We start from the raw sequence: 14,200 nt of genomic DNA on the forward strand, positions 1-14,200 counted from the left end.
AAATACACTAAATAAAAAGAGACAAGCACTTGCAGAAATAACAATACAGGTAAGTAGTAGACTGGAGTGGAGACGACGGAAAAACAGGTAATAAAAGAGATACTACACTGGAACAAAGACGAGACAATACAGGTACAATTGATTTACGTTTACAATATTACAATAAACATAACAATTTAAAATAATGTCTATATCTTTTTTTTTTTCTATAGCTACAGGGAAGACTAGAAGCATCGGCCGGCATAGCAAAACACAATGCTTGTAAAGACATTGCGTTGCATACCGGCCGACCCCGTCGTCCCCCCTGGTCGTCGAAATTGGCGTCATCCGGAGTCGTCAGAGGTAGCTGCAATTAGCACCTCGTCGTCGTTGTGGCTGTGGCTGCCCTCTTGGAGAACCAGTGGCACTGGTCCGGCCACCAGCTGGGAGCCAGGAGTAGACGGCACACATGTTACTGTGGCGACACGGGTCCGGCCGCCAAAGTGGAATGGATGTGAGTGTGTGTGTGCGTCGGTAATTGTGGCCCTGATGTAGAGCGAGTGGCACTGTTCCGGCCACCAGCTGTGGGCAATGGCGGTCGGTGACACACGTTACTCGAGCGGCACAGGTCCGGCCGCCCAAGTGTAGTGGATGAGTGTGTGTATATTTCCATTTAGGGTACACGTGGCACTCTGAATGCCACGGCACCTGGTTCCAGTAACCAGTTGAGGGCAATGGCGGAGAACGACACACCTACTCGATCGGCACAGGTCCGGCCGCCCAAGTGTAGTGGATGTGTGTGTGTGTGTGTGTCTGAATGGCTGGCGGTAAGTATTTTCAGAGCCCTTTTTTAATCGTATTTGTGGCTGATGGATTTTTCCTTTTCCAGGACCATAGGGCACTCTGAATGCCATGGCGCTGGATCCGGCCACCAGCTAAGGACGATGGCGATGGCATAACTCGAGCGGCACAGGTCCGGCCGCCCAAGTGTAATGGATGTTTGTGTGTGTGTTGATGTTTTATTTGATTGATATGATGGCGGCAGCGTCCGTTGTTAATTTTTGTTGTGGCATGCGATTGATATGCATTTGTCATTTAATCCATTGCAGTGGCAGAGATGTGTCCAATCAGTACACAGCGTTCCAGGATATCTGGTTGTCAAGAAGGTACCTCATGTTGCGGGCGTAGGCCTTAATGTCATCCATGGAGTCGTCATCTGTCCACATCTCATCGTCATCGTTTTCTTCATCCGTTTCAGGATCCGTCTCTGGAGTGGCGGTTGGCGTTGGCCCTAACGTTTCTTGTGGTGGCTGTGGAGCTGGGGCAGCCACTGTTGCTGCTGCGATTGTTGGTGGATTACCCGATGTCACTGGAACTGCTGGAGTTGCCGTCACTGCCTGGGATTGGATGAGCGAGGTGAGTAGTGACATCATCGCTTCCAGTCTCTTTTCGAATCGCGTCATCCTCTGCGTATTCTCCAACAGTGCCTGGCTGCAGGATCCCTCGCAGGATTGGCGTTTCGGCTTCATCTTCTGCCGGGAGCGGTTGTTGGCAAGCTGCTGCTGCTGCTGTCGCTGTTGTTGTTCGCGCTGCGGCTGCTGTTGCAGCTGCTGTTGTTGTGCCTGGGAACGGCTCAATGGCTGCTCTGGACGTCGTCGCCCAGTGCGTGGGCCAGAGGCAGCAGGCGTCTGTTTTTTTGTAAGTATTGGCTGCTGCTGCTGCTTCTGCTTCTGCTGATGTTGTTGTTGTCCTCTTCGTCGCCCAGGAGAGGAGACATTGAGTGGCGTCCTTGCTGCCTGCTGCTGCTGTCCGCGCCAGGGATTGGCTGGCGTTTGAGCTGGCTGTTGCTGCTGCTGTCGGCGCCCTGGATGTGCTGGTGTTGTTCTTGCTGGTGGTGGCTGTTGCTCTGGCAATGGCTGCAGAAGCGAGCTGCGCTTGCGACGCAACTCCTGCATGGCCACTCGGTGGGACAGAAGGCGGCCCCTTGCTGCCTTGAATGCCGGACAACCCTTGTAGGCGCTGATGTGGGCGCCCTGGCAATTGGCGCATTTAGGGGCGTCTGCCCTTGGCTTGGCACATGCCGTGGACGCGTGGGCACCCGCACACTTCATACAGACGAATGAACGCCTGCAGTAGGTGCGGGTGTGCCCGAATGCCTGACATCTGTGGCACTGGGCTGGGTCCACCGGCTTGGCCTGCCTTTCCACGGTCACCAACTGGTTGCCCAGCTGGGTTAATTGGAGGACATCGTGGTGGCTTTCATCCGGCTTGGGGGCTATCTCCAACTCGAACTGGTCGAGTGGCTGTCCATCGGATCTCCCTTTAATGGCTCTAATAAATATTACATAATAGCCCAATTCGGCCATCTGATTTTTTATTAGTTGGGTGCTTGTGGAGTGGTGAAGATCTCGCACGACGATCCGTAGCCCACGGTCACTCTTGTGCTGGTGTGTGTAGTGGCCAGTCATCGCCTCGTTGCCGTCGCCATCGCCCAGGATTGCCATGATGGCATCCCTGGTAGCCATGTCGCGGGCCTGGATACGGACACCATTGCGGCTGATGAGCTTGGTGTGATAGCTGCTGTTGCCCACCCTCGGGTCCTTCTGCAGCTTGTCCAGAATGGGCATAATGTCGGGGACAGCTGGCAGAATGATGGGGGGGGGAATAATTGTCGTTGGTTGGTGCTGTCGCTGCAGCATCCGAATTTGTCTGGCATTGGGCATACTCAGGGAGGGCAGCTGGAGCAGCCCATCGCCGCCGCCTCTGCTGCTGCTGTGGGTTCCTGTGCCGCAGCTACTAGTTGCATTTGCAGGTGAGTGAGGTAGAGCTAGTGGAGCATTGGCTGGAGCAGGGGCAGGGGCAGGGGCAGGGGCGGGGGCATTTTGTGTAATTGTCCGCTGATGTTGTTGCTGTTGCTGGTTTGATTGTTGGTGATGGGGATGGTTTTGAATTTGGGGGATATGGGATTTGCTTGCCTGTTGGTTAGTTTCCCGGAGTCGTCGTTTGGCCGATGCATAATTGGCATCCAAATTGTCGTCGTCGTCATCGTCATCAAACTCAACAACCATATCATCACTGTCAACATAGTCATCATCATCATCCACCTCGGCGCGGACGCGCTTCAGTGGCGAACGGGCCGCTGCAGCAGAGGTGGATGGGATATCATCGGTATTGGCTGTGTTTGTTGCTATTGGCTGATGTTGTTGTTGTTGTTGATGTGTTTGCTGCTGCTGATGTTCCTCTGGCGGCGGTGGTGGGGGGGGTCCGCCTGTTAACATTGCTGTTAACAGGCATCGTCTGGCTGCCGACGTAATTGCAGTTGTCGTTTTTGTGTTTGATGTCGCTGTTTGTGTGCTGATGTATGTCATCATTGTATTTGTGGTTGTGGTTGTGGTATTGGCTGTGTGCATTGCATTTGGAACCGCTGCTGTGGCCGATCGAGCGGGGTTTGTGCCATGGCTGTGGTTCGAGTTCGAACTCGTTCCCGAACGGGCACTCGAACACGAATCTTGTGTTGGCTGCTGTTCGTGTTGAGGCTGCTCGAGTGCCCTCTCGTACTGTCGCTGGTACGAGGTCGTTACTCGCTCTCTCTTTGCACTCTCTCTCGCTCCTTGCTGTTTCCGGCTCTCTCCACACGATGCAACGGCATACGGTGCATCGATACGTGTATGTGTGTGTTGGAGTGTGGGAAGCGGAATTTTTGGCGCGCTCGGAACCGCTAGGCTTGGCTTGGCTTGACATAGCGGTGCTTGACATAGCGGTGCTTTGGCTGACGCCGCTGCCGCTGCCGACGCCGCCAATGCCTCAAGCCGGCGACTACCGCTGCTGCTGCTGCTGATGTTCTGCTGCTGCTGCTGGCGTTCCTGGGTATGGACCGCCTCCACCCAATCGCCGATCTGGAACTGCTCCTGGCTGGTGAGATTGGGAATGGCCGCCCAGCTGTTGGGGCAGGGCAGGTCGGGGATGGGGCTTGTGGCCGGAGTGGCGGTGATGGTGGTGTCGGCATTTGTGGGCCTCACATACCCGGTAATGGTGGCTGGAGCCGGTCTAGAAATTGGAGGAAGTGCCTCCAACCAGGTGACGGAGTCGGTGGATTGGCGTCTCAGTATCGCTGCGTTTGCCACGGCGCCGGTGGCTGCGCTGTCGGCGCTGGCTTCGCCGTCGGCGGCGCTGTCGGAGCTGGCAGTGGAAATGGCTGATTTGGGGCGATCCCTGGCTGTGACGCCGTGTGGTCCTCGTCGTCGTCGTCCTCTTCTGGCAGTGGAACCGCGTGGCATAGCTGCGCTGGATTGGCTTTGGTTGGATTTGGTATTAGATTTTTTCGACCGACGCGAGTGGAGATTTTGTCAAGTCAGATTGATTCACACAGTTTTTTTTTTTTTGCGCTTGTTTGGAATTATTCCAAATTATATACCCGCTTTGGGTTGAGGGCTCAACAGTGCTCCACCTTACAGGGGGGGAGGAACTGAGAGGCTGGGGTGTGAGCCGCCAGCAACCAAGCGCGTTGCTTTATTAGTTGAGTTTTTTTTTGGGCAGTATATGTCTTAATATTAATTTATGTACATTTTTTTTTTTTGTTGTTTGTTTTACAATTCAATTTTAAACGGCACTCAAACACACTAGTACATTTAATGGCACAATAATTTACAAACATATAAACTGCAGCAACGTTAAACACTTGTAACCTCGACTAGGCCCGCAGTCAGCAGGGGGCGGGGGGCAAGGGAAAAAGAAAACAAGAGAGAGACAAAATATTCGGCACTTTGACGGAGGGACTAAACCTCAAACACGACTCGACTCCACAACGCCCACGACACGACCTTCCTCGTTGGGACACAGATCCAGACTCGAGACGATTCCACGATCGGGGCAAAAGGCTCCAAAAGAGGGAATTGTCAAGAGGGTGTCAAGTGTGTGTGTGTGCGGTGTGAAAGTCAAGAAAGATAAGTGGGGCCACGCTCAAAAGTATGCTGTCTCTTCCCTGTATTTCTCCCCAACTTAAAATTTGATTTGCAATCCCCTGTGAGTTTGTCAACTTGATGTTTTGTTGGCTGTAATGCGGTATGTGGTCTTCAGTCCCCTCTACTACCCTTGCCGCCTGCTGAGGGCAGACGACTAGGAATGTATCATGTACATGTGGGCGGGCAGTTTATAGGGAACGGAGTGGATTTATGCGAAGACTAGCAAATTTGGCTCAATTTAGGCCGTAGTGGTGGGGTGTGGCGGCAACTGATGCTGATTTGAAAATCGATTACGAAACCGATAATCAATTGTTAGCACCGTTGCCGCCGAAGTTTTATCACAGATTGCAATAATTTTGTAGTGGGGTGTCGGAGAACCGCACTAATTACGATAATAGTAATGGGGGGGGAAGAAGGGGTTAAAGAAATGAGATCGAAAATTCAGAAAGTGCAGTGTTGCAACACGTAGTCAATTGAGGAATAGATTGAGAGAAAAGGTAAACAATGCATGTGCTTTGCGTGGAAAGACACTAAATAACAAAGAGACAAGCACTTGCAGTAATAACAATACAGGTAAGTAGTAGACTGGAGTGGAGACGACGGAAAAACAGGTAATAAAAGAGATACTACACTGGAACAAAGACGAGACAAAACAGGTACAATTGATTTACGTTTACAATATTACAATAAACATAACAATTTAAAATAATGTCTATATCTTTTTTTTTTTCTATAGCTACAGGGAAGACTAGAAGCATCGGCCGGCATAGCAAAACACAATGCTTGTAAAGACATTGCGTTGCATACCGGCCGACCCCGTCGTCCCCCCTGGTCGTCGAGATTGGCGTCATCCAGAGTCGTCAGAGGTAGCTGCAATTGGCACCTCGTCGTCGTTGTGGCTGTGGCTGCCCTCTTGGAGAACCAGTGGCACTGGTCCGGCCACCAGCTGGGAGTCAGGAGTAGACGGCATACATATCACTGTGGCGACACGGGTCCGGCCGCCAAAGTGAAATGGATGTGAGTGTGTGTGTGTGCGTCGGTAGTTGTGGCCCTGATGTAGAGCGAGTGGCACTGGTCCGGCCACCAGCTGTGGGCAATGGTGGACAATGACACACATAACTCGAACGGCACAGGTCCGGCCGCCCAAGTGTAGTGGATGTGTGTGTGTGTGTGTGTGTGAATGGCTGGCGTTATGTATTTTTGAGCGCCCTTTTTAATCGTATTTGTGGCTGATGGATTTTTCCTTTTCCAGGTCCATAGGGCACTCTGAATGCCATGGCACTGGATCCGGCCACCAACTAAGGACGATGGCGATGGCATAACTCGAACGGCACAGGTCCGGCCGCCCAAGTGTAGTGGATGTTTATGTGTGTGTGTGTGTATATCCATTCCAGGTACACATGGCACTCTGAATGCCACGGCACCTGATTCCAGCAAACCAGATGAGGGCAATGGCGGAGAACGACACACCTACTCGAACGGCACAGGTCCGGCCGCCCAAGTGTAATGGATATTTGTGTGTGTGTTGATGTTTTATTTAATTGCTTTGATGGCGGCAGCGTCCGTTGTTAATTTTTGTTGTGGCATGCGATTGATATGCATTTGTCTTTTAATCCATTGCAGTGGCAGAGATGTGACCAATCAGTACACAGCGTTCCAGGATATCTGGTTGTCAAGAAGGTACCTCATGTTGCGGGCGTAGGCCTTAATGCCATCCATGGAGTCGTCATCTGTCCACATCTCATCGTCATCGTTTTCTTCGTCCGTTTCAGGATCCGTCTCTGGAGTGGCGGCTGGCGTTGGCGTTTTTTGTGGTGGCTGTGGAGCTGGGGCAGCCACAGTTGCTGCTGTCATTGTTGGTGGATTTTCCGATGTTACTGGAACTGCTGGAGTTGCCGTCACTGCCTGGGATTGGATGAGCGAGGTGAGTAGTGACATCATCGCTTCAAGCCTCTTTTCCAATCGCGTCATCCTCTGCGTATTCTCCAACAGTGCCTGGCTGCAGGATCCCTCGCAGGATTGGCGTTTCGGCTTCGTCTTCTGCCGGGAGCGGTTGTTGGCAAGCTGCTGCTGCTGCTGTCGCTGTTGTTGTTCGCGCTGCGGCTGCTGTAGCTGCTGCTGCTGTTGTGCCTGGGAACGGCTCAATGGCTGCTCTGGACGTCGTCGCCCAGTGCGTGGGCCAGAGGCAGCAGGCGTCTGTTTATTTGTATGTATTGGCTGCTGCTGCTGCTTCTGCTTCTGCTGATGTTGTTCTCGTCCTCTTCGTCGCCCAGGAGAGGAGACATTGAGTGGCGTCCGTGCTGCCTGCTGCTGCTGTCCACGCCGGGGATTGGCTGGCGTTTGAGCTGGCTGTTGCTGCTGCTGTCGGCGCCCTGGATGTGCTGGTGTTGTTCTTGCTGGTGGTGGCTGCTGCTCTGGCAATGGCTGCAGAAGCGAGCTGCGCTTGCGACGCAACTCCTGCATGGCCACTCGGTGGGACAGAAGGCGGCCCCTTGCTGCCTTGAATGCCGGACATCCCTTGTAGGCGCTGATGTGGGCGCCCTGGCAATTGGCGCATTTAGGAGCGTCTGCCCTTGGCTTGGCACATGCCGTGGACGCGTGGGCACCCGCACACTTCATACAGACGAATGAACGCCTGCAGTAGGTGCGGGTGTGCCCGAATGCCTGACATCTGTGGCACTGGGCTGGGTCCACCGGCTTGGCCTGCCTTTCCACGGTCACCAACTGGTTGCCCAGCTGGGTTAATTGGAGGACATCGTGGTGGCTTTCATCCGGCTTGGGGGCTATCTCCAACTCGAACTGGTCGAGTGGCTGTCCATCGGATCTCCCTTTAATGGCTCTAATAAATATTACATAATAGCCCAATTCGGCCATCTGATTTTTTATTAGTTGGGTGCTTGTGGAGTGGTGTAGATCTCGCACGACGATCCGTAGCCCACGGTCACTCTTGTGCTGGTGTGTGTAGTGGCCAGTCATCGCCTCGTTGCCGTCGCCATCGCCCAGGATTGCCATGATGGCATCCCTGGTAGCCATGTCGCGGGCCTGGATACGGACACCATTGCGGCTGATGAGCTTGGTGTGATAGCTGCTGTTGCCCACCCTCGGGTCCTTCTGCAGCTTGTCCAGAATGGGCATAATGTCGGGGACAGCTGGCAGAATGATGGGGGGGGGAATAATTGTCGTTGGTTGGTGCTGTCGCTGCAGCATCCGAATTTGTCTGGCATTGGGCATACTCAGGGAGGGCAGCTGGAGCAGCCCATCGCCGCCGTCGCCGCTGCTGCTGTGGGTTCCTGTGCCGCAGCTACTAGTTGCATTTGCAGGTGAGTGAGGTAGAGCTAGTGGAGCATTGGCTGGAGCATTGGCAGTGGCAGGGGCAGGGGCAGGGGCAGGGGCGGGGGCAGGGGCATTTTGTGTAATTGTCCGCTGATGTTGTTGCTGTTGTTGCTGTTGGTTACTTTCCCGGAGTCGTCGTTTGGCCGATGCATAATTGGCATCCAAATTGTCGTCGTCGTCATCGTCATCAAAATCAACAACCATAACATCACTGTCATCATCATCATCCACCTCGGCGCGGGCGCGCTTCAGTGGCGAACGGGCCGCTGCAGCAGAGGTGGATGGGATATCATCGGTATTGGCTGTGTTTGTTGCTATTGGCTGATGTTGTTGTTGTTGTTGATGTGTTTGCTGCTGCTGATGTTCCTCTGGCGGCGGTGGTGGGGGGGGTCCGCCTGTTAACATTGCTGTTAACAGGCATCGTCTGGCTGCCGACGTAATTGTAGTTGTCGTTTTTGTGTTTGATGTCGCTGTTTGTGTGCTGATGTATGTCATCATTGTATTTGTGGTTGTGGTATTGGCTGTGTGCATTGCATTTGGAACCGCTGCTGTGGCCGATCGAGCGGGGTTTGTGCCATGGCTGTGGTTCGAGTTCGAACTCGCTCCCGAACGGGCACTCGAACACGAATCTTGTGTTGGCTGCTGTTCGTGTTGAGGCTGCTCGAGTGCCCTCTCGTACTGTTGCTGGTACGAGTTCGTTACCCGCTCTCTCCTTGCGCTCTCTCTCGCTCCTTGCTGTTTCCGGCTCTCTCCACACGAAGCATCGGCATACGGTACATCGATACGTGTATGTGTGTGTTGGAGTGTGGGAAGCGGAATTATTGGCGCGCTCGGTACCGCTAGGCTTGGCTTGGCTTGGCATAGCGGTGCTTGACATAGCGGTGCTTTGGCTGACGCCGACGCCGCCAATGCCTCAAGCCGGCGACTACCGCTGCTGCTGCTGCTGCTGCTGCTGATGTTCTGCTGCTGCTGTTGGCGTTCCTGGGTATGGACCGCCTCCACCCAATCGCCGATCTGGAACTGCTCCTGGCTGGTGAGATTGGGAATGGCCGCCCAGCTGTTGGGGCAGGGCAGGTCGGGGATGGGGCTTGTGGCCGGAGTGGCCGTGATGGTGGTGTCGGCATTTGTGGTCCTCACATACCCGGTAATGGTGGCTGGAGCCGGTCCAGGAATTGGAGGAAGTGCCTCCAACCAGGTGGCGGAGTCGGTGGATTGGCGTCTCAGTATCGCTGCGTTTGCCACGGCGCCGGTGGCTGCGCTGTCGGCGCTGGCTTCGCCGTCGGCGGCGCTGTCGGAGCTGGCAGTGGAAATGGCTGATTTGGGGCGATCCCTGGCTGTGACGCCGTGTGGTCCTCGTCGTCGTCGTCCTCTTCTGGCAGTGGAACCGCGTGGCATAGCTGCGCTGGATTGGCTTTGGTTGGATTTGGTATTAGGTTTTTTCGACCGACGCGAGTGGAGATTTTGTCAATTCGGATTGTTAACACAGTTTTTTTTTTTTCGCTTATTTGGATATTTTCCAAATTATATACCCGCTTTGGGTTGAGGGCTCAACAGTGCTCCACCTTACAGGGGGGAGGAACTGAGAGGCTGGGGTGTGAGCCGCCAGCAACCAAGCGCGTTGCTTTATTAATATTTTCGATTTGTGGGCAGTATATGTCTTACTATTAATTTATGTACATTTTTGTTGTTTGTTTTACAATTCAATTTTAAACGGCACTCAAACAAACTAGTACATTTAATGGCACAATAATTTACAAACATATAAACTGCAGCAACGTTAAACACTTGTAACCTCGACTAGGCCCGCAGTCAGCAGGGGGCGGGGGGCAAGGGAAAAAGAAAACAAGAGAGAGACAAAATATTCGGCACTTTGACGGAGGGACTAAACCTCAAACACGACTCGACTCCACAACGCTCACGACACGACCTTCCACGTTGGGACACAGATCCAGACTCGAGACGATTCCACGATCGGGGCAAAAGGCTCCAAAAGTACGAATCGTCAAGAGGGTGTCAAGTGTGTGTGTGTGCGGTGTGAAAGTCAAGAAAGATAAGTGGGGCCACGCTCAAAAGTATGCTGTCTCTTCCCTGTATTTCTCCCCAACTTAAAATTTGATTTGCAATCCCCTGTGAGTTTGTCAACTTGATGTTTTGTTGGCTGTAATGCGGTATGTGGTCTTCAGTCCCCTCTACTACCCTTGCCGCCTGCTGAGGGCAGACGACTAGGAATGTATCATGTACATGTGGGCGGGCAGTTTATAGGGAACGGAGTGGATTTATGCGAAGACTAGCAAATTTGGCTCAATTTAGGCCGTAGTGGTGGGGTGTGGCGGCAACTGATGCTGATTTGAAAATCGATTACGAAACCGATAATCAATTCTCAGCACCGTTGCCGCCGAAGTTTTATCACAGATTGTAATAATTTTATAGTGGGGTGTCGGAGAACCGACTAATTACGATAATAACAATGGGGGGGGGAAGAAGGGGTTAAAGATGAGATCGAAAATTCTGAAAGTGCAGTGTTGCAACACGTAGTCAATTGAGGAATAGATAAAGAGAAAAGGTAAAGAATGCATGTGCTTTGCGTGGAAAATAAGTGGAAAGACACTAAATAAAAAAGAGACAAGCACTTGCAGTAATAACAATACAGGTAAGTAGTAGACTGGAGTGGAGACGACGGAAAAACAGGTAATAAAAGAGATACTACACTGGAACAAAGACGAGACAAAACAGGTACAATTGATTTACGTTTACAATATTACAATAAACATAACAATTTAAAATAATGTCTATATCTTTTTTTTTTTCTATAGCTACAGGGAAGACTAGAAGCATCGGCCGGCATAGCAAAACACAATGCTTGTAAAGACATTGCGTTGCATACCGGCCGACCCCGTCGTCCCCCCTGGTCGTCGAAATTGGCGTCATCCGGAGTCGTCAGAGGTAGCTGCAATTAGCACCTCGTCGTCGTTGTGGCTTTGGCTGCCCTCTTGGAGAACCAGTGGCACTGGTCCGGCCACCAGCTGGGAGCCAGGAGTAGACGGCACACATAGTACTGTGGCGACACGGGTCCGGCCGCCAAAGTGAAATGGATGTGAGTGTGTGTGTGCGTCGGCAATTGTGGCCCTGATGTAGAGCGAGTGGCACTGTTCCGGCCACCAGCTGTGGGCAATGGTGGACAATGACACACATAACTCGAACGGCACAGGTCCGGCCGCCCAAGTGTAATGGTTGTGTGTGTGTGTGTGTGTGTCTGAATGGCTGGCGGTAAGTATTTTGAGCGCCCTTTTTAATCGTATTTGTGGCTGATGGATTTTTCCTTTTCCAGGACCATAGGGCACTCTGAATGCCATGGCACTGGATCCGGCCACCAACTAAGGACGATGGCGATGGCATAACTCGAACGGCACAGGTCCGGCCGCCCAAGTGTAGTGGATGTTTATGTGTGTATGTGTATGCCACGGCACCTGGTTCCAGCAACCAGATGAGGGCAATGGCGGAGAACGACACACCTACTCGATCGGCACAGGTCCGGCCGCCCAAGAGTAATGGATGTGTGTGTGTGTGTTGATGTTTTATTTAATTGCTTTGATGGCGGCAGCGTCCGTTGTTCAGTTTTGTTGTGGCATGCGATTGATATGCATTTGTCTTTTAATCCGTTGCAGTGGCAGAGATGTGTCCAATTAGTACACAGCGTTCCAGGATATCTGGTTGTCAAGAAGGTACCTCATGTTGCGGGCGTAGGCCTTAATGTCATCCATGGAGTCGTCATCTGTCCACATCTCATCGTCATCGTTTTCTTCGTCCGTTTCAGGATCCGTCTCTGGAGTGGCGGCTGGCGTTGGCCCTAACGTTTCTTGTGGTGGCTGTGGAGCTGGGGCAGCCACTGTTGCTGCTGCGATTGTTGGTGGATTACCCGATGTCACTGGAACTGCTGGAGTTGCCGTCACTGCCTGGGATTGGATGAGCGAGGTGAGTAGTGACATCATCGCTTCCAGCCTCTTTTCCAATCGCGTCATCCTCTGCGTATTCTCCAACAGTGCCTGGCTGCAGGATCCCTCGCAAGATTGGCGTTTCGGCTTCATCTTCTGCCGGGAGCGGTTGTTGGCAAGCTGCTGCTGCTGCTGTCGCTGTTGTTGTTCGCGCTGCGGCTGCTGTTGCAGCTGCTGTAGCTGCTGCTGCTGTTGTGCCTGGGAACGGCTCAATGGCTGCTCTGGACGTCGTCGCCCAGTGCGTGGGCCAGAGGCAGCAGGCGTCTGTTTTTTTGAATGTATTGGCTGCTGCTGCTTCTGCTTCTGCTGGTCTCCTCTTCGTCGCCCAGGAGAGGAGACATTGAGTGGCGTCCTTGCTGCCTGCTGCTGCTGTCCGCGCCAGGGATTGGCTGGCGTTTGAGCTGGCTGTTGCTGCTGCTGTCGGCGCCCTGGATGTGCTGGTGTTGTTCTTGCTGGTGGTGGCTGCTGCTCTGGCAATGGCTGCAGAAGCGAACTGCGCTTGCGACGCAACTCCTGCATGGCCACTCGGTGGGACAGAAGGCGGCCCCTTGCTGCCTTGAATGCCGGACATCCCTTGTAGGCGCTGATGTGGGCGCCCTGGCAATTGGCGCATTTAGGGGCGTCTGCCCTTGGCTTGGCACATGCCGTGGACGCGTGGGCACCCGCACACTTCATACAGACGAATGAACGCCTGCAGTAGGTGCGGGTGTGCCCGAATGCCTGACATCTGTGGCACTGGGCTGGGTCCACCGGCTTGGCCTGCCTCTCAACGGTCACCAACTGGTTGCCCAGCTGGGTTAGTTGGAGGACATCGTGGTGGCTTTCATCCGGCTTGGGGGCTATCTCCAACTCGAACTGGTCGAGTGGCTGTCCATCGGATCTCCCTTTAATGGCTCTAATAAATATTACATAATAGCCCAATTCGGCCATCTGGTTTTTTATTAGTTGGGTGCTTGTGGAGTGGTGTAGATCTCGCACGACGATCCGTAGCCCACGGTCACTCTTGTGCTGGTGTGTGTAGTGGCCAGTCATCGCCTCGTTGCCGTCGCCATCGCCCAGGATTGCCATGATGGCATCCCTGGTAGCCACGTCGCGGGCCTGGATACGGACACCATTGCGGCTGATGAGCTTGGTGTGGTAGCTGCTGTTGCCCACCCTCGGGTCCTTCTGCAGCTTGTCCAGAATGGGCATAATGTCGGGGACAGCTGGCAGAATGATGGGGGGGGGAATAATTGTCGTTGGTTGGTGCTGTCGCTGCAGCATCCGAATTTGTCTGGCATTGGGCATACTCAGGGAGGGCAGCTGGAGCAGCCCATCGCCGCCGCCTCTGCTGCTGCTGTGGGTTCCTGTGCCGCAGCTACTAGTTGCATTTGCAGGTGAGTGAGGTAGAGCCAGTGGAGCATTGGCTGGAGCAGGGGCAGGGGCGGGGGCGGGGGCATTTTGTGTAATTGTTCGCTGATGTCGTTGCTGGTTTGATTGTTGGTGATGGGGATGGTTTTGAATTTGGGGGATATGGGATTTGCTTGCCTGTTGGTTACTTTCCCGGAGTCGTCGTTTGGCCGATGCATAATTGGCATCCAAATTGTCGTCGTCGTCATCGTCATCAAACTCAACAACCATATCATCACTGTCAACATAGTCATCATCATCATCCACCTCGGCGCGGACGCGCTTCAGTGGCGAACGGGCCGCAGCAGCAGAAGTGGATGGGATATCATCGGTATTGGCTGTGTTTGTTGCTGTTGGCTGATGTTGTTGTTGTTGTTGATGTGTTTGCTGCTGCTGATGTTCCTCTGGCGGCGGTGGTGGGGGGGGTCCGCCTGTTAACATTGCTGTTAACAGGCATCGTCTGTCTGCCGACGTAATTGCAGTTGTCGTTTTTGTGTTTGATGTCGCTGTTTGTGTGCTGATGTATGTCATCATTGTATTTGTGGT

General features: G+C 53.2%; 1 protein-coding gene across 1 annotated transcript; it reads right to left on the bottom strand.

The window, feature by feature from the left end:
* Positions 1-6,128: 6,128 nt before the first annotated feature.
* On the bottom strand, positions 6,129-12,522 carry LOC117184435 (uncharacterized). Its single transcript, XM_033381840.1, has 2 exons — positions 11,741-12,522; positions 6,129-6,364 (listed from the first exon to the last, which is right to left on the bottom strand). The coding sequence occupies exon 1, from the start codon at positions 12,356-12,358 to the stop codon at positions 11,957-11,959; it is 402 nt and encodes a 133-aa protein (XP_033237731.1). The 5' UTR covers positions 12,359-12,522; the 3' UTR covers positions 6,129-6,364; positions 11,741-11,956.
* Between the last annotated feature and the right edge of the window lie 1,678 nt (positions 12,523-14,200).

Source organism: Drosophila pseudoobscura, chromosome X (assembly GCF_009870125.1).
Source record: "Drosophila pseudoobscura strain MV-25-SWS-2005 chromosome X, UCI_Dpse_MV25, whole genome shotgun sequence".
Classification (NCBI taxonomy): domain Eukaryota; kingdom Metazoa; phylum Arthropoda; class Insecta; order Diptera; family Drosophilidae; genus Drosophila; species Drosophila pseudoobscura.

What these genes read in the sequence shown, in the direction of transcription:
- LOC117184435 (XM_033381840.1), bottom strand. Translation starts at nt 12,358, where the DNA reads ATGAAGCCGAAACGCCAATCTTGCGAGGGATCCTGCAGCCAGGCACTG.